This window comes from Sminthopsis crassicaudata, chromosome 3 (genome assembly GCF_048593235.1).
Source record: "Sminthopsis crassicaudata isolate SCR6 chromosome 3, ASM4859323v1, whole genome shotgun sequence".
Lineage (NCBI taxonomy): Eukaryota > Metazoa > Chordata > Mammalia > Dasyuromorphia > Dasyuridae > Sminthopsis > Sminthopsis crassicaudata.
The window spans coordinates 525,331,919-525,359,417 of NC_133619.1; the positions used below are offsets into that span (position 1 = coordinate 525,331,919).

The 27,499-nt window shown below is 37.1% G+C and overlaps 1 protein-coding gene across 3 annotated transcripts; it reads right to left on the minus strand.

The window, feature by feature from the left end:
* Window positions 1-1,706: 1,706 nt before the first annotated feature.
* Window positions 1,707-25,616, minus strand: LAYN (layilin). Of its 3 annotated transcripts, none has more exons than XM_074304293.1 (8): window positions 25,158-25,616; window positions 24,674-24,697; window positions 17,305-17,605; window positions 14,715-14,872; window positions 12,081-12,131; window positions 10,469-10,552; window positions 4,370-4,472; window positions 1,707-3,470 (listed from the first exon to the last, which is right to left on the minus strand). In XM_074304293.1, exons 1-8 carry the CDS (start codon window positions 25,252-25,254, stop codon window positions 3,113-3,115), a joined length of 1,176 nt encoding a protein of 391 aa, XP_074160394.1. In that variant the 5' UTR covers window positions 25,255-25,616; the 3' UTR covers window positions 1,707-3,112. The 3 variants fall into 3 exon arrangements, with proteins under 3 accessions (XP_074160394.1, XP_074160393.1, XP_074160392.1); XM_074304292.1 differs by lacking the exon at window positions 24,674-24,697 and adding an exon at window positions 19,115-19,235 and having other exon boundaries at window positions 25,158-25,266; XM_074304291.1 differs by lacking the exon at window positions 24,674-24,697.
* Window positions 25,617-27,499: the final 1,883 nt, after the last annotated feature.

A 27,499-nucleotide genomic window follows, 5' to 3' on the forward strand; every position in this document is an offset into this window, starting at 1 on the left:
GCCCACAATGGATTGAATGTTACTTGGTGTCTTTTTGCTCAAAGACTTATCTAACAAACTAAATATATTTTGGTAGACATGTGAATAGCCCAGATTTATGAACTTAAGACAGATGTGTAGTTTTCATTTAAGAGGACTTATTTAGATTATGCAACTTTTGAAGGGAAATAGGAAGAAAGGAGGAGAAGGAATGAAATAAATGTATGGTGTATTTATGGCCTCTTGGCTGGAGGGGCCCACTCATAAGATGCTTATAATGGAGTAATGAAAATGTAGGATTAGAGACCTTTATATTTTTATTTTGACCACTGTCTAATTCTAAAATTCTATAACTATGACTTAAATGAATAAAAAGAGAAAAGACTTAAAAGTTTCCAATTACAGTGTGGATAGGGAAAGGAGATAGAAAGTGATTTGGAAAATAAAATCCAAATTTAATTTGAGTAAAGTGGATTAGAGAGAGAATGGTGCTCAATTAGAATTAATAATGGTAGTTCCTCTGAGGAGGTAAAGGAAATTGTAAACCTACAAGTCCAAAATATGCAAACTTATCAGAAAGAGATCTAGGAGTCATTGCATTTAATAAGTTGCCTGTGTAAGGGGTAGGACTATAATGGTAAAATACTATAGGAATAAACTTTGAGTTTTGCCATAATCTCTGCAAGGTTTAGGGAGAAAGAATGCTATTAAATCTTATTGTCTTAATTCATTAATGTGGGTTATTAAAGTGATTTGTTAAAACATTCACCTATGTCTCTATACTTCTATAGCCCCATAAGACTTTAAAGCTAAACACCCAACTAGAATGATAGATAGTATTTATGAGTTGTTTTAAGGTTTGCAAATATTTTCTCATTTGATCCTTATAATAACTCTGTAAGATAAATACTATTATTATTATCCCCTTTTTATAGGTAAGGGAACTGGCAGAAGCAGAGGTTAAGGGACTTGCCCAGGATCACAGCTATTAAATGTTTTAAGTTGTATTTGACTTCAGTCTTTCTAACTCTTTGTCCAGTGTTCTCTCCATTTTACCAGCTAATTGCAGGTTTTAGGGCAACTTGATGATTTTTAAGTTTATGAATTGGAGATGATTTATAATAGACCAAGGATTTATCCTCTAGATCTTAGGCCAAACAAAAATTCTAAGATAAAAGTTTCTAACTTCCACATAAGTTCTCATATTGAAAAAAGAACTGGGTTTAGCAGAAGAATCAAAAGGCCTTGAAGCCATGGATTAGATTTCTCTTGGTTTCCAGAATACTGGAACATTTCTAATATGGTAAGAGGACAAAAGAAAATATTTGAGGGCAATTCCAATAGACTTGCGGTGGAAAATGCCATCCACATCTAGAGAGAGACCTATGGACACTGAATGTGGATCGAAGCATAGTATTTTCATCTTTGTTTTCTTGTTTCTTTTTTCTTGTTTTTTACCCTTTTAATCTGATTTTTCTTGTACAGCATGATGAATATGAAAATATTTTTAGAAAAACTGCACTTGTTTAACCTATGAAAGATTGCTTGCTGTCTTAGGGAGGTGGAAGGGATGAGAGAGGAAGAAAAATTTGCAACATAAGGTTTTACAAATATGAATGTTGATGAAAACTATCTTTGCCTGTAATTGGAAAAATAAAATGCTATTAAAAAAAGAAAACCTTTGAGGCCAAAGATTGAGGAAAACCTAGAGAGAAAAAAGTGGCTGATTTGTTATCCTTTCACCTTTTATTTCATTCTTGTTCTGTGGGACATACAGATAAGAGAATATTCTTTCATACAGTCAGGTTCTCCCACATGTGCCCTGGGAAACAGAAGACAGCAAGCTAATGTATTTTCATGATTGTATACGTGCAATTAATTTTTGTGGCATGGCCCAGGGCCACAAAAATAGAACCCAGAAGGAAATTGCCCAACCTTCACTATCCAGCACCACCATGGCTGCCCTTTGATAAAGACGAGGTTGGGACCTACCCTGGTAGGGGATACTGAGATAAGAGGAACTAACAAAATTTTGACAACCAGGAAAAAAAATCTCTTCATTGTTTCCATATATGAACTCATTTTTCTCATGCCAGGCACCATGCATTTGTCAAATTCATATAAGATTCCTTGGAATTTTTAATAACAGAAATAACTTTGTTCTTTGATTCTAATTTTTATCAAGCAAAGCATGAACCAGGAGGTTTATGCTTGCCAAAGTTATTTGCCACCAATATGGAGGATGTTTAGTGTAGAATACATGTCAAAAAAGAGATTTCTTTTAGAAGGTATCCAAATGCTTGTATTTATGGGTGCCGTTCTGCTGATTTCATCAAGGTCTGGAATGTTAAGTCTTTGACTTAACCACCCATACAGGAAAAATCTAGTAGATAAAAATGCCTTTTGTTTGAATTATGGTGAGTTGTTAGATGGATAATCTGCAGAAGACATCCATAAGTAGATTATCTTAGACAGACAATGCAACTGGAAAATAAGCTGGGTCCAAGAGAGATGGTGACTAGGCTGGATTGCCTTTGGAAAATTATACTATTTTTTTAAATGACCTTGAGCTTTTCCCTGATGATGGACCCTGACAAAGGCCCATCTTTTTTAACATCAACATTCTCCTGATGGTATTGTATAGTGTGAGTTATGAAATGTTGTAGTCTCCAAAAAACTGAAATTGTAGATCACCCAAAAGGGTATTGAAGTACATGGTGTGGGCATGAGCAGGTTGCAACAGAGGACATAGGCAATTGTGCTGGAGAAGCGGTGCAAAAGATGTTAAAACAAAAAATGTATGATTGGGGGAAAAAATGGGCCAGTCACATAGTAAGAGCTATGTAACAGTTTGCATGCTCTGCTTCCATCATTATAAAACCAACAGAACCAGAGAGAGGAGTGGATCCCCTCTAGCAGATTTAAGTAGGGACATAAGTAATACTGCACAGGATGGGCAAGCACAGCCAAGCTGAGATCTTCAGGGCTGGAGGGACTCTCCACATTGATGAGACCACAGGCCCATCCAAGTGTTCAGGCAGCCTAATTCCAGTCTTGCCAGTTTTATTCAAAGTAGGAATGTTTTTTTCTCTTTCTTTTCTACTTTGTTGTCAGTCAAACTTTCCCACATCATCTAATAACCGTAGATTTCATTTTCCACCCAGCCAGACTCCTTATTCCTCCCCATCCTCTCAGGGGATAGTTCATAGATATCATTGGCCACAAATCCACTCTCCATGCTTGCCAAAGTCACAAAACCACTCTCAGAGGCATTCACTACTATGTTATCATAGTCACAAGACAAGTCATTGGGAGTGACTCCTCCAGACCGGGCCCGGAATGAAATGTTCTTCAGGTCTGGCCGAGGCTCGGTTAAGTCTGCTTCACTTTGTTTTCTTATGACATTATAAACTTCCAGATCAGGACTATTTCTTCTATGGGGAGGTGGCCAAATGTTTGGTTCCTTTGTGCTTTCTGTCTGCTCCCGTTTCCTGTAAATAAAGTAAACAGCATATTATTTCCAGTCTGATAGGAGATGCTGCTGTGTTCTTCTACCAAAGGTCGCTTGGGCAGAGGAGTGGTATGGGAGTATATTGGAGTAGAATTGTGATTTAGAAGATGAACGAACCCAAGATTTAAATATAAGAAAACACTTTGTTGAAGGGAAGAGGTTGGGAATTATGGAGAGGTAATTGCGAAAAGATTCCCCTAACTATTGTGCATCATATTCTCAATCTGAGAGAAGGGACAGTTTCTATAACTGTATATATACCACTTTCCCTCAAACCCTAGTGGACCCAGCCCAGGGCCTTGTACTTAGGAGTCTCAAGCAAGCCTACAGACCACTGGCTCTTCTTACAGCCAGTGTACTGGCCACTATACCAATTAATTCATTATCTACATAGATTAGCTAGTATGTATTTTAAGAACTGTACAAGGCACTGGGCAAATACAAAGAAGTTTATTCCTTTGTAATTGCTTTTTTTTTCCCCCCCTGAGGCTGGGGTTAAGTGACTTGCCCAGGGACACACAGCTAGGAAGTGTTAAGTGTCTGAGGCCAGATTTGAACTCAGGTCCTCCTGAATTCAGGGCTAGTGCTCTACCTACTGTGCCACCTAGCTTTCCCCTGTAATTGCTTTTAAGGAACATATAATCTCATTAGGGAGATAAAACTTAATACACAGGGGAAAAAAGAGAGAAGTAGTAGATACCAGTTAATGAAAACAATTCTTAGCTCATTTGACTTCTTGGTGTACACTTAGGGATTTACTTTCAAATTTCAAATGTGTCTTCTGGAGTTATCCTTTCCTAGTTTTTTATCAAATAAGCAGTGATACATAATACATACATACACATACACACTTCCATTAAGAATGATGATTTTACTTGCCTCCTTCCACAGATCCATAACCAACATATGACAGTAGTGACCACCAGAAGCAGGAAGAGGGGAATGCTGGGAATAAGGATGTAGGCAAGATTCAAATCAGCCCCTAGAGAGATAAATACAAATTAACACCATTTGTAAATTTTGTATGTTCTTTAAGGGAAAAAAAAAGATCTTTTACAAAATTTCAGAGTTGGAAGGGACCTTAGTTGCCATCTACTTAAAACCATGTCTAAAAAAGAATCCTCTCTAAGGCATACCTGATAAATGGTCATCCAGCCTGAAGACTTCCAATAAGGATGGGCTCCACAACTTGCTGAGGGAGCCAATTCCATATAAATATGTACATGTGTAAACACATATATACAGTATAATATGCACATAGGTATTTATAACGTATGTACATATTACATGCATAAATGCATAATATGTCATATATACAGTAATTCCACAAATATTAAACTATACACATATATACATCCAAATATATATATATTAGGAAGTTTTTCTTTCCATCAAGCCTAAATTATCCTCTTTGCAATTTCTATTTATTCCTCTTTGTTCTATCCTCTGAACTCAAACATAACAACTCACGTTGTTTGATTCATCCAAATACCCGAAGTCCTCTCTTCTTTAGGTTAAAACCCTTGGCTCCTTCATTCTATTTACATCTAACATGGGCTTCATTTCAGTTCACCCTTCCACTTGCCACTTGTTCCAAACTTCTCCATCCCCTTTCAAACCTCCCATGGCCCTCCATCCCAACCAAACTCTCAGTTGAGAACCTTGCCTCATACTTCACAGAAAAAATTAAGACCATTGCACAAGAACTCTTTCTTCAAATGGTAAAATATGTGTAAAGCATTTAGTGCAGTGCTTGGCACATTGTAAACACTTAATAAATGCTTGTTCCTTTCTCCTTTGCTCTCCCCTTTCCTCTTCATTTCACCTCCTTCATCTCTGCCTCACATGAGAAGTATCCCTTATCTTTGTTGAGTGAAACCTTCTACATGCACAAAAGATCCCATTCTATTCCATCTTTTCCCCCCGATTGATCTCTCTACCATCCCTCTTTCACCTGCCTTAATCTTTCCTTGTTTGCTGGTTGCTTCCCTATGGATTGTAAACGAGCTCATATCTTTCTCATTAAAAACAAAACAAAACAAAAAACCCTCTCATTTTATCTGACCATCCCCAATAGCTGTCATTCTATAGATATCGCCTCTGTTTTGTACTTATTCTCTAGAAGGCTGGCTGTAACTTGTGTGCCTGTTTTCTCTCCTTTTACTCTTTTCTAAGTTCTCTAGCTGCCAACCTCAATACTTAGCCAGTACTGCTGTTTCTGAAGTTATCAATGATTGTTTGATTGCCAAGTCAGACTTTTTTCCTCAAGGCTCATCCTTCTTTACCTTCTTTCTGTAACCTTTGATGCTATTGATCACTCTCTTCTGAATATTTTCTCCTCTACAGGTTTTAGTAAAACTGTTTTCTCTTAGTTCCTCTCTTAACTGGCTGACCATTCCTTTAATTAATTTATTTTTGAGAGGCAATTGAGGTTAAATGGCTTGTCCAGAGTAAATTAGTGAGTGTCTAGGGCTGCATTTGAACTCAGGTCTTCCTGACTCTAGGGCTGGTGTTCTATCCTCTAGCTGCCCCTTTAGTTTAATTTACCGGATTTTTTTCCAGACCACATTTACTAACCACAGATGTTCTCCAAATGTCTGATTAGGGCCTTTTTTCTTTTCTTCCCCTAGACTATTTTACTTGATGAACTCATCCACTTTCATAGAGTCAATGATTATCTTTATGTAGATGATTCTTAGATATGTTTATCTTTCCTGATGTATCATTTCCATCCTAAATTAGATTTCTGGAAGTAATATTAAATTTCATTACCTTTCTCCCAAACCTTATTTATTTATTACTACTATCCTTCCAGCTATCTAGTCTTACAACCTTGATCTCATTCTTTATTTCTCACTCTCATTCAACCCCCCATCCAATCTGTTGCCAAGTTCTTTCATTTTTATCTGTCACACCAATCCCAGTATATCATACAGATAATACCCTAGTGTAGAACTTTATCCCTTCATATCTAGACTATTATAGTCTTCTGCTTGGTCTATCTCAAATCCTGTTTTAATCCTGCTCCAATCCATCCTTTATTTAGTTGTCAAGGTGATCTTCCAAAAACAAGTCTAAATATATTCCTCCCCTCCTCCATAAACTCCAGTGGCTCCCTATAGCTTCCAGATTTAATAAAAAATTCTTTGTCTTGTCTTTGCATATGTCTTGTCTGTGCATAATTATTCATATATTGTCTCCCCTATTAGAATGGGAGTTTCTTGAGGATAGAAGATATTTTTATTTTTCCTTGTATCTTCACTGCTTGGCATATAATAAGTACTTAACAAAAGCTTAGTTACTTGATTATCTGCTTGTTCTTCTCTGGAAAAAATTTTCCAGCTTATCAATATCCTTCACTAACCTGTAGCACTGAAAGCACACTTTAAGAACTTTCTTCAGATATTTGGGGCTGTTGTGTTTAGAATAGGGATTAGACTTAGTCTGCTTGGCCCTAGCAATACAATCAGGAGCAAAGGGAGAAACTGAGGCTTGATGGGAGGAAGAACTTACTGAGAGGGTGGCAATCAGTATGGTGAATGGTCTAGAGCAGGAATGTCAAACACAAGGTCCTGACCCAGATGAAAATGTCATTGGGAAATATTTAACAAAATAAATAAAAACACACCAAAAAACCCTACAGATAATGTGACATTTTAAAACTAAATTAATATGCAGCTCACAGGGTTAGTGGGTCGCATTTCTATTTGAGATTGACACCATATGTCATATAAAAACTGAAGGAATTGGGAATATTTGACTTTAGGAAAGGGAAGCTAGATGGTGCCATAGTGCACAAGGAGTAAGGAACATTCATCTTCCTGAGTTCAAATCTGGCCTCAGACATTTACTAGCTGCATGATCCTGAGCAAGTCACTTAACTCCATTTGCCTCATCTGAAAAATGAGCTGGAGAAGGAAATGGCAAACCACTCCAATATCTTTGACAAGAAAACCCCCAAATTCGACTGAATAACAATAACAATCTTACAAAGAGGAAAATTACATTTTCTTTTTAGTCACATCTGTGATACCATTGATGGTGAGGGGGGGTGGTCTTGATGAGGAAACTTAGTCTATTAAGGCAGAAAAGCAATTGTTTTGCAATTTAGAATTTTAGAAAATTATTCTGAGAAAATGACAGTATAAATCACTTGCCTAAGATCTATAATTAATATGTGCTAGGGGCAGGATGTAAGTCCAGGTCTTCTGACTATAGGCCCATTTATCAGTCTGTTATTTTTGCTTCCATATTTGGTAATTTTTATCTTGTTAAATTCTGCCCAATGTTCTCTTCCATCAAGACCATTCTAGGTCTATACTGTACTAATCCAGAATGTTAGCTGTCTCTGCTGACTTTGGGTTATCTGCATGCCATCTTTACTTATATGCATTATTCAAAATGACAACATTCCAGTTTTCTTTCTATTTTGTTTAGTTTCACAATAAATTGTTTTCTTGGGAGGAGAGGATCAGCTGATATTCATAAGTATACAAATGGGAACCATCTGTAAGGAAGCCTCAAATTTTAGAAAACTGGAAATGTTGACATTTAAGAAGAGAACCTGTGATACATAAACTAAATTGTTGTCCTGTCTATATATTTCTTAGACAAAGAGCTTGGCATTAGAGTTAGGGGTGGTAATTATGGAAGTTAATGATACCAAGTGGTTCTTTCGGTCTCAATCTTTTTTCTCTATAAACTTTCTTCTTTGATTATGTTATCTGTGCCCATGACTTCAAATATCACTGCTACTCAGATGATTCCTAAATCTCTAGTCTTAATCTCTCTCCTGAATTCTAGTCCCATATTGCCAAATACTTGCTTAAAAATTCCTATCGGGATAAATGTTGAAAACTATCTTTGCATATATTTTAAAAAAGAAAAAGAAAAAAAGAAAAATGATACACAAGAATTTCATAATAAAATGATTGTTGCTTCTTAAAAAAAACCCTATCTGGATATCTTAGTCCCAATATGCTTAAGATGGAAAGGATTATTCCCCCATCCCTTCTCTAAACTTCGGTATTTCTATTAAGGGTATCACCATTATCCTAGCATGTTTGGAAACTGAGAACTTCATTAGCTCTTCTCTTCCAGTTTCTTATAGCTAATTAGTTGCCAAGTCTGTTTGTGGATTTGTGAACCAGACCTGTCATTTCATTGGTATAGGGAATTCCTAATGAGGAAAAATATTATAACTGCTTTTATTCTTTGGAAATTGCCTGGGGATAATGAGGAGTTAAGTGAGTTTATATGAGGTAACATATCCAAGGCCTAATCTGAAAAGGTCAGAGGCTAAATTTGAACAGTTGCCAAAGTCTTGTTGAATCTAATTTCATAATATTTCCCATTTGTGTCCATTTTTCTCCATCTCACCAGACAGCCATTTCCCTAGGTCAGGAGCTCACCACCTCTTAATTGGGCTACTACATTGGGCTCCTAATTAGTCTCTCCCATTCTAATCTCTCTCTTCTCCCAGCTCTCCTCTTCACAAATGCCAAAATCACTTTCCTAAAGCCCGTGGTCCTAGATTAAAAATCTTTATTTGTTTCTTATTGATTCTGAGTGAAAATACAAACTCCTTAGCCAGATATTTCAGATGCTGTGGAGTATGTTCCAAAGCACCTTTCCAATCATATTCCATATTACTTCACATGCTAGGCATGTGGACTCCTGTTTTCCAAATTTAAGATTTTATCTTCTGCCTTAGCACATAGGCCATCTATATACCTGCAGTGCACCCCCTCTTTTTTCTGTCAAAGAATTGTTGTCTTTCTGCAAGTATCAGCTCAAGAGTCACCTCATTTGTGAAACCTTTCCTGATTTTTTTTCCTAGTTAATAAACATTTGTGGAATTGACAGTGTGGTAGAGAGGCTGACAATAATAGAGGGATAAGATATTTATAGAAATATCACAGTACAATTTAGGCTATGTTCTGTACGAAATTAAAGAGAAAGCTTCTGTTAGTCAAAAAGGATAAAAGGTTGAAGATAGAGGGATCAGAGGGTTTTGTAATGAAAATGGCAATTAAACTGGTTCTGAAAGTAAAAGAAAAACTTAAAAAATGGAAATGACTCTAGGAATGTGAGGTAATTTGCACAATACAAAGAAGCAAGAGACAAAAACAGACCGGGGAACAGCTAGAAGTCTACCTTGGAGAGGAAGAGAGGGTGTGTGTGATCATGTCCCAATGAAGTCCCAATGATGGGAACAGGAAAAATGAAACTATGGAAAAAATGAGAGGACATGAAGCTGTGATCAGTGGGGAATTTCAGAGATCAGAATCTTGGAAGTAGAGGGGCTTTAAGTGATAGAGAGATATGAAGTATAACTACTCCCACAAGTTGCCAAAGAGAAATGAAGATGGAAGTCGTGAGTGTTGAGGAAGTTGAGGGAGAAAGTAAACAGAGAAAGATTAGAATCTGGAAGATCAATTATAGATAGTTCAGTTAAGAGGTGAAGCATTATCAGTAATAATACTAGGGTTGCCAAGGGCTACTACTTGTCCCCTAGCATGTCAGGAATGGTTCTCCATTTCTTTAAATTATTTATGTTTTATTGTATTTTTACTTATTTTGTTAAAATTTTCCCAGTTACCTTTTAAGCTGGTTGGACCTTACTTGAGAGTGTTGTGGGCTACATTCTCTGATGTGAACCAATAATTTAATATGACTGATAAGGAAATAAGTCCAGAGAAGTCCTCATTCTTGGGTCCTCTAATTCTTATTTCTCCACATCTGTACATTTATCCATTTCCTTTATGTACATATTCCCAGAAGATACATTTGCTATCTTGGCTTTTCCTCTTCAGTCCAGTCTACCTGATTTTCCTTAGGACATCTCTGCTTGAATAAATCCCTCACTCTCAAGCCACTTCGTGGCTTTAGAAAGCTACTGTCTCGTTTTTAAGCAAATATGGAAAAATGCAGCTGTGTCAAAGCATTAGCTTTTCTCCAGGAAAGTCCTATGTGTACCTTTAGTTTCTTTAATTGTTCCATTAGCATCTTCTTTTAGGAATCTTTCTGGAAGCGTTGGAGTTACCGGTTCTCTTTTATCACCTAGGTAGACATAGAATTAAGAGCATGAAAAATGGCAGTGATCAATCATAATTTAAATTAATTTAAAAATTTAAAATTTAATTTTAAAAATGGACAAAACCTAGAAGTGATTGCCTGGTCCAACAACTTCATTTAACAGATGAGGGACCTGGAAAGGAGCCCTGGCTTAGAGCTAGAAAAGTGAAGGGACTTGTCTAAGATCACATAATGTAGGATAGAGCCAGTGTTCAAATCCAGGTCTCTGATTCCAAAATCGATGCCCTTTTCCACATGGTCATAAACATCTTTATTGATTGCCAGCAAGGCAGTGTGCTAAGTGTTAAAGAAAGTCAATACAAAGAAGCACTAGCAATTTTTGCTTTTCCTTGGTTTTCCTTCACCTTTGTATTTCCAGAAAATGTTTTTAGGAAAGTTGGAGGCTGCTGGAGAGGCTTCATGATACCTGGGTTTTTATGGGCAGCTCCTGAGTTCATAAGTTTTCAAGATCAGGTTTGAATCTCAATAAGTCAATAAGTATTTATCAAGATCCTATGGAGTGTGTTATGTATTGGAGCATGGCATATGAGGCAGGTAGGCATGGGAAACTGAAAAATCTACATATTGGTTAGTGATAACTTCAAGGGTTTGGAGTTGGTATTTTGGTTCCTATCTTGTGGATTAAAGGGAACCATTCACAAAGTTTATGAACAAATTTCTGACAACATAACTTATATTTTCAGCAGTTTGTTAGCACTTTCAGAAGTATTCAAAGAACACCAGAAGGAGATAAGTTAATGTTTACTTGCCTTTGCACCATAGAATATAGCTGGAAGGGACCTTAGAGATTATCTATACCAGTGGTGTCCAACTCAGATAGAAAGAGGGGCTTCTGAACCATATATAAGGGTCTCTTTGGGTTGTATATTGACTTGGTTTTAAAATATAATATGATTTATATTTTATTATATTTTCTACTTATGTTATTAAATATTTCCCAGTTACATTTCAATCTGTTTGGGTTTTAAGAAGGAGCATTGTGAGTCTTATGCTTGACACCTCTGATGTTGATCAACTGCTTATTTGATTGATGAAGAAACAAGCCCAGAGGAATGATGTTCACAAAGTCACTCAGCTAGAATGTAGAAGAGCCAGGACTTGAACCTGGGACTCAGGATTATAATGCCTCCTCAAAAGGTAGCATGATTCTTTTTCAGGATGAAAAGATTAACAGCAGTCATATTTCCTTTTTCCCATAAAATCCCATAAAAGAAGGCTTATAGCTCTGTATAGAACAAGAGTAACCATGTGGCACAACAAACAGGTAGTATTCTAATCCTGGAGTCAGGAAGATCTGAATTCAAATCCTACCCTAGATTCTCAGCATCTGGGTGATCTGAAGCAAATTATTTAACCTCATTTGCCTTCAGTGTTCTTATCTGTAAAATGGGGACATGAAGTTATATTTATAGAAGTGTTTTGCAACACTTAAAGGACTATATACATGCTAGCATCAATAATTCAGATCTTAAATATGAGGCTGCTAACTCACCTCCAGGTAAATGACTCCATATCACAGAAGTAGCTGCCAGTATTGGTTTCTCTGAAGAAAATAAAGCAGAACAAGATTCGCTTTCTATATTATTTAGTTGAAGTCAGAGCAAAACAAAACAAAACAAAAAAAGAGATTTTCTTCCTGCTTATTACTTACAGGATAGCAGAAAGAGAAAGATTTAGAAGAAATCTTATTTTACAAATGAGGAAACTGAGACATTCCAGTCACTTGCTAAGGGCCACATAATTGGGCAGTCCCCGAGATGAGATGTGAACTCAGCTCTTTGTGATATGAAGTCCAGCTCCCTGTTCACCACACTGGGCTGCTTTGTATGACTTTGGTCATCTCATCACTAAGTTTCCCCACCTGTAAAGGGTTTGGACTGATGATCCTTTTCTGATTTAAATCCTATTATCTGGTATCATTTTAAATAATAACAAACATTGAATTTAAGAGTTCAGTGTACCCTTGACTAGACCATAAGGCCAGGAAAATAATTATGTACAGATTAATATACTATTGAGAAATGGTAGGAAACCAAAAATGACTTTTATATCTATCTTAACATATATGAATATATACAGACATACAGATCTGACAAATTTCGTCTCAATGGGAGATGGAAACCATTACATGCCAAACTCTGCTCCACACCAACTTTTCCTTGAAGATGGGGTCTACAGGTTAGCCAGGAATAATAGCGTAAACCTACACTTATACAGCACTTTAAGGTTGATGGAATACTTTCCATAGGACAACCTCCCCTCCCCCAAAAGACATAGTAAAAGTATTATTAGTTTCAGTTTACAGAGAATGAATGGGACGCTGAGATAAATGACTGACCCACATTCTGAAGAAATGACTCCAGAACTAGTTTCACATCATAATGCTTGAAAAGAATAAGAGGTTTTCTAAAATTCATCATCTTAAAGTTAAAGATCACCCAGAAAGTCAGGGGAAAAAATCTCTATTTGAGTGAGCTGGAAATTATGAAGTAGATAGGAGAGAAGAGGAAAAAAAAAGAGCAGGTAGAGATTTTGTGGAAAGTAAGTAAATAAGTAAAATTTTAAAGGCAAGAGTAAAAAAGAAAACATACTTTTTAGAAAAGCTGGCAATGAAAGAAACTCATGGACTAAAGAAAAAAGAGAAAATTTAGGGAAAAAAGGCAAATTCCAAAGTACAAAAAAACCCCCAAATCTCAACCCCAAAATTTAAACCAGGCCAAATTTTAAACAATAAAAACCTATTTGGACTTGTGAGTATTATTTAGATACTCTTCTCTCTGGCAGTGAAGGACAGGATCAAATTGGATGTGTGGAGTGAAAGGACTACTAGAAAGTCATCTCCATCTCAAGAGATGAATGCAAGTTAAAAAAAGAGAAAAACCACTTGAAAGCAAAATTTTACTCCAAAAGGCAGACAAATTCTAATTAACTTCAAATGAAGGTATTATTTTTATCCCAAATTAGATGCAACCAGTAAAACTGATTCTAGCCCTGTCTAGAAATAATGTGAAATAGAGGCTAAGCAGTCAGCTTTGGAGATGAGGAAAAGATTGAAAGTCATCTCCAGTTTGAAACTAAGTTAGCAACAATAGGAGTGTTTGAGAAGCTCAAGCAGCTTAAGCCGATTCAGAAGCAAAATTCTAAAACAGAACCAGAAGCAATATGCCTATCTAATTCAAAATACTTATTAAAGAGTAGAGATGCCAGTTATCTCGGTCCAACATAATTCAGATAAACCCATTGATTATCTCAATTCCTTCCTTCTTGCTTAGTTTTCCTATTTTCTAAAAAAAAGGATCCAAAAATAGACATAGGAAACAATCTATTCTTTTTATATCTGATTTGAAGCTTTGCAGAAGAGAAGAATATATACCTCTTATAATTCTTCTTTTCCTAAAACTTAACCTCTGAAACAAGCTGGAATTTGTGGCCATTTACATTTTGGCTCGATGTCTGGCATTTAAAATAAATGCTTATTGATGTAATGATTGTTATACTTCTTTTTTTTTTTTACTTGTCTTTCAGGTTTTTTTAAGTAAAGCTTTTTAATTTTCAAAACATGCATGGATAATTTTTCAACATTAACCCTTGCAAAAACTTATGCTCCAATTTTTTCCCTCCTTCCCCCACCCTCTCCCCTAGATGGCAAGTAATTCAATATATGTTAAACATGTCAAAATATATATTAAATTCAATATATGCATGATTGTAATACTTCTTCGTATATCAATGTTAGGTCACCCCTGGATTTCCTCACCAGCTGGACCGCTTTGTCCTTCCTCCGCCCTTTTTTCCCCTTCTCTCCCTTCTTGGTTAACTGCTAGCATTTCTTGAATCTGCCTTTCAATTGAGATGAATAGCTACTTTCTTTCTGTTTGTCTTTCTCTCTGACCCTCCATGTCCTTGTCTCTATCTGTCTTTCTGAGTCTCTTATCTTCCTGTGTCTCCCTCTGTCTCTGTGTCTCTGTGACTTTCTGTCTATCTTTGTCTCTGTCTCTCTTTCTCTTATATTCCAAAACATTGAAAAATTTTGGAACAAGTATTCTAATTAACAAATACCCATTATCTCTGAAATAAGAGGAGAGGTTGGAAACTTTAAAGCATGGCTTATGTAGTAAATCATTACCCTCAGAATATTTGCAGATGAAATTGTTCTTCATGTTGCATCTGTCATCATTCCACTGAGACATGTAGGGGCCTCCAATGCCCACTGGGGCCGATGGCTGGTGGTACATAACAACACAGACTTCGCTCCCACAGGAAGGCTCATCCACATACCAATTCCTACAGGAAAGAAGATAAACTATAAAGACACACAGGAGATGATGCTGCAAAAGCTCCAGCCTGTGCTTTTTCATCAAGCTCTAGGGAACTGTAAAATTAAGACAGTTCCAGATCATGCCATAGGATGAGGGATAAGTTGAGATAAATGATATGGACAGGCTTTAGACTCAGTGTGTCACAGTCAATCACTGGATATTTGCCACAACCTCTTTTCAAGGAGGTTGATATCATCATAGACCATCTGCAAGGCTACTTACTTTGGGAGTAAATAAGAGATTTAAAAAATTTCCTGTTTTTTTCTTTTTTGCTAATTAGGTTTTTTAAATTGAAAAGGCCTTTTAAAATTGTAAATTTAATAAATGTCAACAAAAATAAGCAGTCAAATAGACAGGCCAAGCAAAAGGCAAAATCTTACTCTCAAGCCCTTAGCCTTTACAAAGGTAAAACCAAAAGAATTAATAAACAATAAGAAGCAAAAAAAACCAAAAAAACAAAACCTTTCTCTTTATTCCTTTCTAGGCTTTCCCCAAATTCTGGATCCCACTGCACCCTTGTTTTTCTTCATACTTTTATTCATTTCATACTAGCCCTTTCGAATTTCTTGGTATATTTCATATTGATCATTTTATTGTATGATGATAATCTGTTAATCACATTAATATAAAGTACTGTATATCCACCATTCTTCAATTGCTGGAATAAGGATTGTTTCCAAATTTTGCTATTGTAGAGAGAGAAGCTATGAATATTTTTACACAAATACATTATTTTTTATTATAGCTTTTTATTTATAAGATATATGCATGGGTAATTTTTCAGCACCAACAATTGCAAAGCCTTTTGTTCCAATTTTTCCCCTCCTTCCCCCCACTCCCTCCCCCAGATGGCAGGTTGACTAATACATGTTAAATAAACTAAAGTATAAGTCAAATACAACATATATATGTCCACACAATTATTTTCTGTACAAAAAGAATCGGATTTTGAAATCGTGTACAATTAGCCTGTGAAGGAAATAAAAATTGCAGGCGGACAAAAATAGAGGGATTGGGAATTCTATGTAGTGGTTCATAGTCATCTCCCAGAATTCTTTCGATGGGCATAACTGGTTCAGTTCATTATTGCTCTGTTGGAACTGATCTGGCTCATCTCATTGTTGAAAATGGACACATCCATCAGAATTGATCATCATATAGTATTGTTGTTGAAGAAATACATTATTTTTTAACTTTTATTTTGTTCTTTTGATAAAGTTCTACCAATAGAGCTGATGGATCTGTAGGTATGAACAAATTTGTGACTAATGGCATATTGTCATATTGTTTTCCAAAGTTTTCAACAATATTCAGTTCTACCGACAATAAATAAATGAGATATATAATTAATATATTAACATTAGTATATTAATTAATAGTGATTATTCTATTTATATAGAACATATATGATTATATACATGTAACATGTGGAAATATAACAATATAATATTACGTATAACAAATGCATAATTATTTTAATTGATGATTAATGTCAATTAATAAATATTCCATCCTAGTTTCATAAACAATGAGTTTTATCCTCATTTGGGGGCAGGTACTAATTTTTTCCATTTTTATTAGTATAGGATGAAATCTTAAGGCTATCTTGGTATGAATGTCTCTGATAAATAAAGAATTTGAGTATTTCAGGGGATTTTTAACTGTTTCTATTTCCTTCTTTCTGAGGTATCTTTGATTATTGTCTCAGTGATGAGTATATATAATAAATATCAGTTTCATATAGATTCTTAGTGTCATTGTCTATTTTATGTATTGCCTATCTTTTTATATATTTACTACAAATATTTTTCTCTAAAAAGCTTTTCTTTTAGTTTGACATGTTATTTTTGTTGTGCAAAAACTTTATATAAACCCACTAATTTTTATTTTTAATTCTTCTTTCTGATTAATGAAAATATTTCACCTCTATAAGTTGAGATAGTCATAATATTCTTGTTTTACTTTTACATAATTTGTTATTTAGTATTTAGATCGCTAATCCAGCTTGGCTTGATTCTGGTAAATGGTATGAAGTATAACTTCAAATAAATCTTTTAAAATCTGATTATCATTTTTCAGGAGTTTTTAAAATTGAACAATGATTCTATTGTTCAGTGTTTTTAAAGCTCAAATCACTGATCTCTCTTTTTGAATTCTTTATCCTATTTCATTGATCTTATTTTCTTCTTTTTTAGTACTAAACAGGTTTTTAAAAAAATAATTATTGATGTATAATACATTTTGCCATTGAGTAGTGTGTCTGCTAATGAAATTTGACCAGACCTATAATTTCATTTCCTCAACTAAGGAAGATTGACATCTTCTTTGAAACTAATAATTAAATGCCTGGGCTGGGACACTGAGAAGTTTATATCTTGTCCCAGACCAGACTCTTACCGAAACGTTGATGTGCTGCCATCCGTCCACATGTACAGATCTGGGCAGGCTGTGCTGTTGTTGCCCTGGTTGTCCTCTCGCCTTCGGAGCCCAATCCAAAAGTCTCCATCAGAAGCCAGGAGGTTTTCAATGAAATTTTCTATCAACCTCTGTTCATCTTCAGACTCAACACTGACCAGCTGACCTCCATCCCTGCGGCAGGCCATGCTGGCTTCGTCAAAGCTGACCCTTTGGGAAGCATCATGGAAGTACACAACTTTATAGCATGGTCTCTGAGTCCCTCTTCTGCAGATTGGCTGTCCTAGAGAAAAATAAGTCAGCCGGTGTCAAAATTTCAAAGGATATGTCTGGGAAGAAAAGTTTAGAAACTACTGACTTCAGTAGCTCCAGGTAGAAGAAGATGAGATAGTGCTCAAAGAGTTTGCAAGGAATCCTCCTAATTGAAAAGCAAAAAAGCAAGTAACAATGTTAGGTAGCCTTCTCAGAATGAATGTCTACCCTTCTTCTCCCACTCCCTGCCTCTTCCCACTGTGGATTATTTTTCTCTCTTCCTGAAGTCCTACTTCTACTACATTTACTTCTGGTCTGGGTATTGCTCCTTTGATAGCAGGAATCTGTTGCTATTCCTGCCCTTTGCAACCTCTTTTTATTAATCATGATCTCTTTTTTGACACAGCTCCTATTCTTATACAGACCTTTGTTGCCCCATATCTGGGCTACTGTAGCAGTCTTCTGGTTGACCTCCCAACTTTAAGTCTCTCTACAAGCCAATCCAACCTCCACTCAGCTGATAAAGTGATCTTCCTGAAGTGTGGATTTGACCACATTACCCTCCCGGCCCTTGCAAAAACTCCAGTGGCTTTTAAAGGCTTTCACAAACTGGCCCCTGCTTACAATCTGATTTCTTACCTCTTATAATCCTCCCACCTACTCTCTGAACTTGTGACTCCAGCCTCATTGCTGTTCCTTTTATATTAGCTTATAACTTTTAACTCCATACATTTTCACTGATAATTTTCCTCCTCACTTCTGTCCTCTGGCTTCCTTCAAGTCCCAGCTAACATCCCATGTTCTATAAGAGTCTTTCTCAATCCCTCTTAATGTTACTGCCTTCCCTTTAAATTATCTTCAATTTGTCATACACACATACACACACTACATGTATATGCGTCTTTTTATGTACATATGTACACATGTATAAATATATAGATATATTGTATTATATACACACATTATATGTATATGTGCCTGTCTATATATATATATATGTACAAATATATAAATATATGTGTATACCTAAATATACATACATATGTATGCCTGTATATACATACATACACACATATGTATTTGAAGGAAATGGCAAACTACTCCAGTATTTTTGACAAGAAAACCCCAAATAGGTCATGAAAAATTGGACATGATTGAAACAATTCAACAATTATATATGGGTGTTGTGGACAGAGACTGTTTTTGCCTTTCTTGGTATCTGTAGCATATGGCAAAATCTGATTCAGTTTCTTGTGCTGCTTAATAATTTCATGTGAATTTACTTAACTTGACTTAATGGATAATAATAATAAAAACTACATTTACACAGCACTTACTATGTGCTAGGTGCTTTGCAATTATTATCTCATTTGAAATTCAGAACAACCCTGGGAAGTAAGTGCTATTATTATCCCTATTTTATGGATGAGGAGACTGGGGCAGAATGAGGTTAAATGATTTGCCTAAAGTGATACAGCTAGCTTTTGGGGCTGGATTCGCACTCGGGGCTTCCTGACTCTAGACTTAATGCTCTACCTACCATACCACCTGGCTGCCTCCTAGACAAAGTGCCAGACTTGAAGTCAGTCAAGATCCAACTTTAAATCCTTCTTTTGACACCAGCTGTACCAATTAACACCTTAGAGCCTCAGTTTTCTCCTCTGTAAAAAAATTAGAATAACATCATCAAGAATGTTTACAAGATTGTTTTGAGGTTTAATTGAGATAATTGTGTAAACTTTAAAGCACTTTATAAATGCTGTTATTATTTTTATGATGTCACTTAGTCAGTTCACAAGCATTTATTAAGTACCTACTATATGTCAGGAAAAGACCCATAGTAGAGAATACGAAGAAAAGCAAAAGACAATCCTTTCCCACTCTTAGTCTAATGGGGAAGACAACATACAAACAAGAATGTATAAACAAGATGGTGTGCAGGGAACACTGGAGCTAATCAAGAGAGGGCAGATATTGAGAGTACCAACTTCTACTTAAAGACCTTAATGAATAGGAACCTTGAAAAAGCCTATTCTGGATGACTTTTTCTTGTCTTACTTATATTGTCTTATACACACACATACACACATACACACACACATACATATACGTAGATAGATTGATATACTATAGTCTTACTTATACTGAGCTGAACTCTTCCTCCTTGTGAAGTTTACTTATTGATCATACTTTTGCCTTTTCAAGCTGAGCAGAAATCAAATTGCTGTTCTGTATGATAGCCCTTCAAATAAAAACAGTTAACATGTTTCCCCAAGTCTTCTTTCTTCAGTTTAAACATACCTAGTTTCTTTGGTTCTCCTGACATAGTTTCGGGTTCCCCTTCCCCCCACTATCCTGGTCAAGTTCTTCAGGGCAAACTCTCTTGTACCTTTTAAAATATGGCATACAGTATCAGGAGTTAATCTTACAGAGGGGCTCTGATGAGAGCAGAATGCAGAACTCTTTATTCTTCCCTTCTGGGCATTTTTGTTTCTCATCATTATCTCTTTTTTCCCCCTCTGTTTTATTATTATTATTATTATTATTATTATAGCTTTTTATTGACAAAACATATGCATGGGTAATTTTTTAACATTGACCCTTGCAAAAGCTTCTGTTCCAACTTTTACCCTCCTTCCCTCCACTCCCTCCCTTAGATGGCAGGTAGTCCCATACATGTTAAATATGTTAAAGTACATGTTAAATACAATATATGTATACATATTTATACAGTTGTCTTGCTACACAAGAAAAATCAGATTTAGAAAGAAGGTAAAAATAATCTGGGAAGAAAAACAAAAATGCAAGCAGACAATAACAAAGTGGACATGCTATGTTCATCATTATCTCTGTCCACTCCACTGTGCACATGCTACATTTCATCTTTATCTTGTTATTTGCATGCACATTTTTTTTTCCAACTAGGCTAAAGATCCTTCATGGCACTCTGGGACTACATCACTTTTCATTCCCATATCCCCAACATTTGCATAGTGCCCAGAACATGGTAAGCATTGAGTAATTGCTTGCTGAATTGGATTGAACTTAAATCAGACTCAGATCTCATTAGCTTTTTTGGCAGCCTCATCACACTGCTGACTCATATATTGAGCCTACACATCCAGGCTAAGGATGCAGTGACTGAAAGTCCCTTGCTTCTATTATGTAAGGACCCTACCTCTGGTTTCTGAAACATTACCTCATTCCATTAGGGATTCCTGAAAAGCAGATTGGCTATTCCTCGAAATATGCACAGAGGAGATTCCCAGTCTCACCCAAAGGGAGGCAGTTTTCTCTTTAGTGACACCATGGAGTCTCAGGAGATTCTGACAATCAAAATTAATTAATCTGCTTGATGATTCCTTGAGTCAGGAGGCTCAATGAGAAATCAAACACAATGTCCTCCATCTTACAAAGCAGGATTAGAAGTTCATGTATTGATAGATTTTAAATTTATACACGTTCTTCTTGTCATCATTAGATTTGTAAGTAAGGATTATTTCTTTCATTGTTCTTATAGCTCACCTTCTCCACTCTCTCTTTGCACCAAACACAGTGGTCTGCATAAATAAATATTTATTGATTGGTAATCTATTATTACTAGAGTCTTCCCTCTAGGGGAGAAGTTAAAGGAAAGGAGCTAGTAAAGTTCATTGCTACAGAGGGCTGATCCCCTGACATGGCCTAACAAAACAGATTTGCTCCAGAGTTAATGTGATGCATCTCACCTGACTACATCCTGAGATGATTAAAATCATCTCTCCAAAATAGGTAGTGGTACAAGGCATATAAGCTAAGGAAGTCAAAGACAGAACAGTCCTATATGTATCAAAATATTTGTATCACCATTATTTGTGGTTGTAAAGAATTGGAAATCAAATATATGCCCATCAACTAGGGAATGGCTATATAAACTGTGGTACATGAATGTAATGGAAATTACTGCACAGTTAGAAATAATGAATATGAGAATCCAAAGAAGCTTATTTTATTATATGTATAATATATTAGAATTATGTATTATATATTATTTTACATATTATATATAAGATATAATATATTATATATGATATATATTACATATGTTAATATATTATGATTATATATTATTTTATTTATTATATTGAAACACATGAAGTAGGCAGAATGAGGGAAGAATTGTTTTGGCTTCCTTTGTATTCCTCAATGCCTGCCTAGCACACAGTAAGTGCTTAATAAGTGCTTGTTGATAGCTTTATTGCTTGAATATAAAAATAAGTACAGCAATGCAGTTAGAAAGAACGAGAAAGAAATCTGAGAGACAACAAGACTTGGAAGTCAGGAAGATTCAGATCAAATTCTGCCTTGGACATTTGCTATTCATATGACCCTGGAAAAGTAATTTAGATGTTCCAGATAAATTTTCTCATCTGTAAAATGAAAAGGTTGGACCTAGTACTTCTAAGGTTCCTTTTAGCTCTAAATCTCTGATCCTATGGTTTTATGACTAAATATTGTGCAATTATAATGACCAAAAAGCACTCTTTGCAGAGGTGGGGGGGCTTTGGGTTTGAAATCAGACTTGGTTAAGGTATAGGTTAGTTTTCCAAACTGCTTTCTCCCCCACCTCTTTCCTTTCCCCTTTATTCTTTGTTATAAAGGATGGGTAAGGGAATGAAAAAAGATGTATTTGGCAATGAAAGAAATTTTTTAAATGAAAATAACGATAAAAAAATGATAAAAAATTTTTAAATTAAGTGATAGAAATTCTTGTCCTGAAGGCTATGCTTAATCTTTCATTGATATATTGTTCCTTAAATCTTTATCGAAGAACAATGTGATCATTCATTTCAACCTCAGAGGCCACCTAGGTCAACCTTTTCGTTTTATAGATGAGGGAACTGAGTCTTTAGAACTTAAGTCATGTGACTTCAAATAGAGCACAGTCTCAAACCGCCTCACTGAAACTTCACTATATTTGAAACACTGTCACATCATGGAGCATAGAAGTATCTGATATTTTTATTCCAAGAGCATGCAAAGAAGAAAAAACAAGTCTTTTAAAAGAGATCAAGGCCATGTAACATAAGGCTCTTATAAGGTGGAAGTATAAATTGTAACCACTGAAAGAAGAAATTTGGTTTCACAACTTGTTTTTTTTTTCATCTCTAGGAAATTTGTAGTTTAAAGATGAGGGTGCCCTAATCTGCTCAGGAGTGGGACAGTACTAGCTCAGTCATACTAACCTACTTTACCAGAAAACCAGGACAAGATTTGGTTGTCTTGGCTGCTTGCAGCCAAATCCAGATCTGTACTAAGGATTGAAAGATGAAAACCGCAAGTAATCCAGTAACCTCAAACTCCCTAACTCTCCCCTTTTCTCCAAAATCTCACTAAACACTTTAAACAAGTAACTGATTTGAGTTTCACATCAGCTCAAGTGTTGGAAAGGACAGTATAGATCTTCCAGTCTTCTAGGGATTCTTATCCTGGATCCATAAATAGATTTCAAGGAGTTGATGAAATTGGAGAAAAATTACATCTTTATTTTCACTAACCTTGAACTAAGTCTTAAGATTTCCTTCTATTATAATAACTAGCACTTGAATAACTCTTTAAAATTTGCAAAATACTTTACAAATATCATCTTATTTGGTCCTTACAACATTCCTGGGAGGTTAGGGCTATTATTATCTTCACCTTACAGTTGGGGAAAGTGAGGCAGAGGATGTTAAAACTTGGTAAAGTGTGCCCAGCTAAAAAGTGCTTGAAGCAGAATTTGAACTCAGATCTTTTTGACTTGGATCTGGGGTCCAAACCACTAATCCTTGTCCCAGTGGCTGCCTATTATAAGCATAGGCAACAAAAACGTTATTCTGTGAAGGGGTCCATAGGTTTTACCAGAATTCCCAAGGGTCACATGACATAAAAGGTTAAGAACTCCTAACCTAGTCCAACTCCTTAGTTTATTGGAGAGGAAACTGAGGCTCAGCGAAATGAAGAAGCTTGATCAAGATCCCATATGTGATAAATAATAGAACCAAGTTTTAAAATCGGTTTTCTCTTTCTAAGTGCAATTCTCTCCCATGACCTTTGCCATCCCTCTGGTCCCTTTTGGTTCTGCTTTTTTCCTAGCTCCCTTCAGATACTACATTATTACTGAGTAGATCTTTGTAACAATGAGTTAGATTAAATCTTAAATATGAGAGTTTAGGGGTTTTCTAGCATAACACTTGTTTTTACAGATGAAAAGATCCATGCAGGAATGTAAGTGACTTGCATAGCAGAGATGAAACTAGAATCCAATTGGTCTGACTACCAGTCCAATGTTCTTTTCAACACATCATGCTGTGTCAAGAAATGAGGTTCAGCTAGAAGCTGGATAACAACATCTTCCAGTTGTTACGGAGCAGGTTTGTACAGGGGGGGGGGGGGGAGTCTGGCTGCAGCACTTCTCAAAAGTGGACAGGTGGATGGGGGAAAGAATAGTCAGAAACAGGCTAGTCTAACAGAAATTTAACAATCTGACGCAGGAGCTGATTGTAGTCAGCTTTCAATCGTCTGTGAATCATCAGTGCACATTCTAAATTCCTAATTCAGTTTTATTTCTCCAGTTTTCTTTTCTTGGGACCCACTTCTTGGCTGCCGGCTGAGGTGGATTCAGGGAATAAAAAGTATTCGTCTGAATCAGAGCTGGACCAGACCTTAATCATCTAGGACCGCTTCCTGACTAGTTTCCTCTTCCTCCTAAGAGGACAGTGTGTTATATTGACCATCACAAAGAAATCCAAACCATCTAGCTATTTCTCCTCCTGAAGCTAAGACAACAGGAAGGCAATAGGGATCCAAGCACATGTGATTTGGGGTTCCTTATGACATGTTTTGAATTTGGCTAGTTGAGTAAAGGTCAGTCTATTTGACTAGGGAATAACAAAGTCAAAGCAGTTGCTATCTATTTTTCTTCGGCTCTCGGTTAAGTCTTAGCCTTATAGAGAGGCTCCAGCTTCTTTGGACGAGATCTGCGTAGAATGAATTATGTTCCTCCTCCCCCCCTCCCCACCCCTCATTCCGCAGGCATGCAAAATTATATTGGAAAAGGCAAGAAGCCAGAGCTCTGTACCTCCTCTGAGGTCCAAGTCCGAAGCTAAAATGAAGCGGCAGAAGGAAGGAAGCAAAGAGAGCGAGTTAAACGCCGGAATCCGGCGGGTGGGTTCCCGGATTTCTAAGGCACAAGTATTTTAGTGGAAGCAATCTGCCCGTCCCACCCCAGCCCCTCTCATTTTACACCTCCCAAGAGTTAAGGAAGTTCTGGGGAACCCAGGCAAGGGGACTGGGATGCTAAAGGAGGCACCCCGCCTTTCGGGGGCTTGCTCAAGTCGCGGATTTGACAGGAGCTCGAGGGCTCGGGTCCGCTTTCCGTAGACCTCCTCCGGGTAAAGGGGATCTTGTGGAATTAAGGAAGCTTGTCCCCTCCAGGAACACCCCGATTTCCCTCTCCCCGCCCCCGCCTGGCAGAAGGGACTTCTCGGCGGCTTGGGCAGGGCGGAGGATTAGCGGGGACGGCCGCTTTGCACCCCAGGGACCAGGAGAAGCCGGGATCTCACCACTCAGCAGACGGCTCCCTCCTTCCCGCGGCCAAGCCAAGACTGCGGTGAGGAGCGCGGTGAGCGCGGCTCGGGGCTGCACAGACCCGGGCTGCATGGCCCCAGGTCCCGGCGCCCTTAGCAGCTGTGCGGAGTGCAGTAGAGCCGCGGCAGCAACTGCAGCATCTCCCGGGACCACAGCCGACCACTGCGAGGGCGCCCTGGAAGGAGCAGAGCCCCTGCCGGGAACGTCACGGCGGGGAGGGCAGCCCCTCCGGCTGGCCCGCCCCCCACACAGCCCTCCTCCCGTGGGCACCGCGCCCGGGGCCGCCTTCCGACAGACGCAAGATGCGGCCCTTCCCGGCCAACGGGTCGAGGCTCGGCCGGCGCAATCCCCTTCCACTGGCCGGAGAGAGAACGGGCTTAGTTGGAATCCAGCCACTTTCTGAAAACCGTTGCAGCCCCCGGCCCGGCACTCTCTTTTCCTCCGAACTTCCTTTGCTCTCCTTAATCCGGTCCGAAACAGTTGCCGCTAGTTTCCCCCTCCCCCCCGCCCCAAGAACTAAATAAAGCAAGCCTCCTTCCTTCTGTCTAGCGAGCGCTGCGGCGGGGAGCTTTCGGAGGAGATAACTAAATCCTGGCAGGTTCAGACAAGGGGGCTCCAGCTGACCCAGGACGAGACGGGAAGAGGAAGCGTTAGGGAAAAGGAAAAACAAGTGTTCGGCTTCTACTATGTCAGGCACTGTGTGCTTTTTACAGATATCTCATTTGATGAACGGGATTTCAAGGGCACCTAGCTTAGCTGAGAAAAGGATGATCGGTAAAGATGAACCAACCAACCAACCAACCCACCCACCCAGTAGGGTGGGCCCAGAAATTGTGTAGAAGTTAAGGTTGATGTGGCTTCTAATGGTGAAGTTTTGCTCTGAACTCAAAAAGTTTGCTCAAGATCCATAAATTAGAATAATATATGCATGTATGTATGTTGTTCTAAAGCACTTTCAGTTTTATAAAGTGCTTTTTAGCCCTAACTTGCCCTGAAATTTAAAAGTTTGCTCAAGATGCCTAAGTCTTGGAAAACGACAAAGCCACTTATTTCTATAATAGAGCTGTCTGTAAAAGTAACTGCTCTCCACTAGGGAGCTGAAAGAAATAGGTGTTTCCTACCATGTCTAGAAATGAGGATCACCTAAAAATTCAATTCAAAAAACCATTTATTAAAATATTCTCTTTGTGCCCCGTCAGTGTGTGTAGACAAAATCCAAACAGTCTTTATTCTCAAGTAGCTTCATTCCAACAATATGCACATCATACATAATGAAGGACAAGATCTATACAAAGTTTAGAAGTTGGACTAGACCAGGGCTTGGTAAACTTTTCCCACTTTAACCTCTTTTCACCTGAGAAATTTTTACCAGACCCCAAGTATGTATATATAAAATAGGTATACAAATCAATTACTGATAATCATAAAGAAATTTATTTTAAAACAATTTTTGGTATACATATAATTTTACCATTTATTAAAGATGAAAGCAAATTTGCATACTAATAAGGTGGATCTTCTTATGTTTACATAAAATATTAAAACTTGATGGAATATATGATGCCTTTTATTGTTGCCAAATTTTTAATGACTCCCACATTGTCACTCAATCCCATATGGAGTTGCAATCCACAGGTTAAGAAGCTTTGAATTAGAGTACTTTCTATAGTGCTGGGTATATGTGTTTGGCTAAGTGAAGGAGAATACACACACACACACATATATATTATATAGAATATATATAAAATAAATATGTATAAATATGTCAGTTTCTTATATTTTGTATATATATTATATATTTTTTATATATACATTTATTCATATACATTCTGACTTTACTAAGCCTCTTATTTGATCCTTTGGCTCCTGTGGAGAGAGATGCTGAAAGGGCATGGGGGAGGGAGGTTTGCTAAAGAGATTGGTGACTGAACCAAGAGGAACTATAAGGATGTAGGAGAATAGGCTTCTGATTCTTTCATTAGAGGAAAGCTCTTTGTTGGGACATAGACAATGCTAGTTCTTTCTTAGATTTTTAGCAACAAGTGCCATTTCCCCCTTTTTCCTCATCTTTGTTAATCTGGTGGAGATGAGCTTTACAATTATTTTAATTGTGAATTCTCTTATAGTGACTTAGAACATTTTTTTCCATATGGTTGTTCATAGTGTTCATTTCATCTTTTGAAAAATGGCCTACTCATGTTCTTTGATTATCTTCTGAGGAAAAGGAATAAAAATTAAAACTCTGACATTCCATTTCATACCTCTCAGATCAATTAAAAAAAATTTTTGGAGGACAGGGTAGCTGTCAAATGTACTG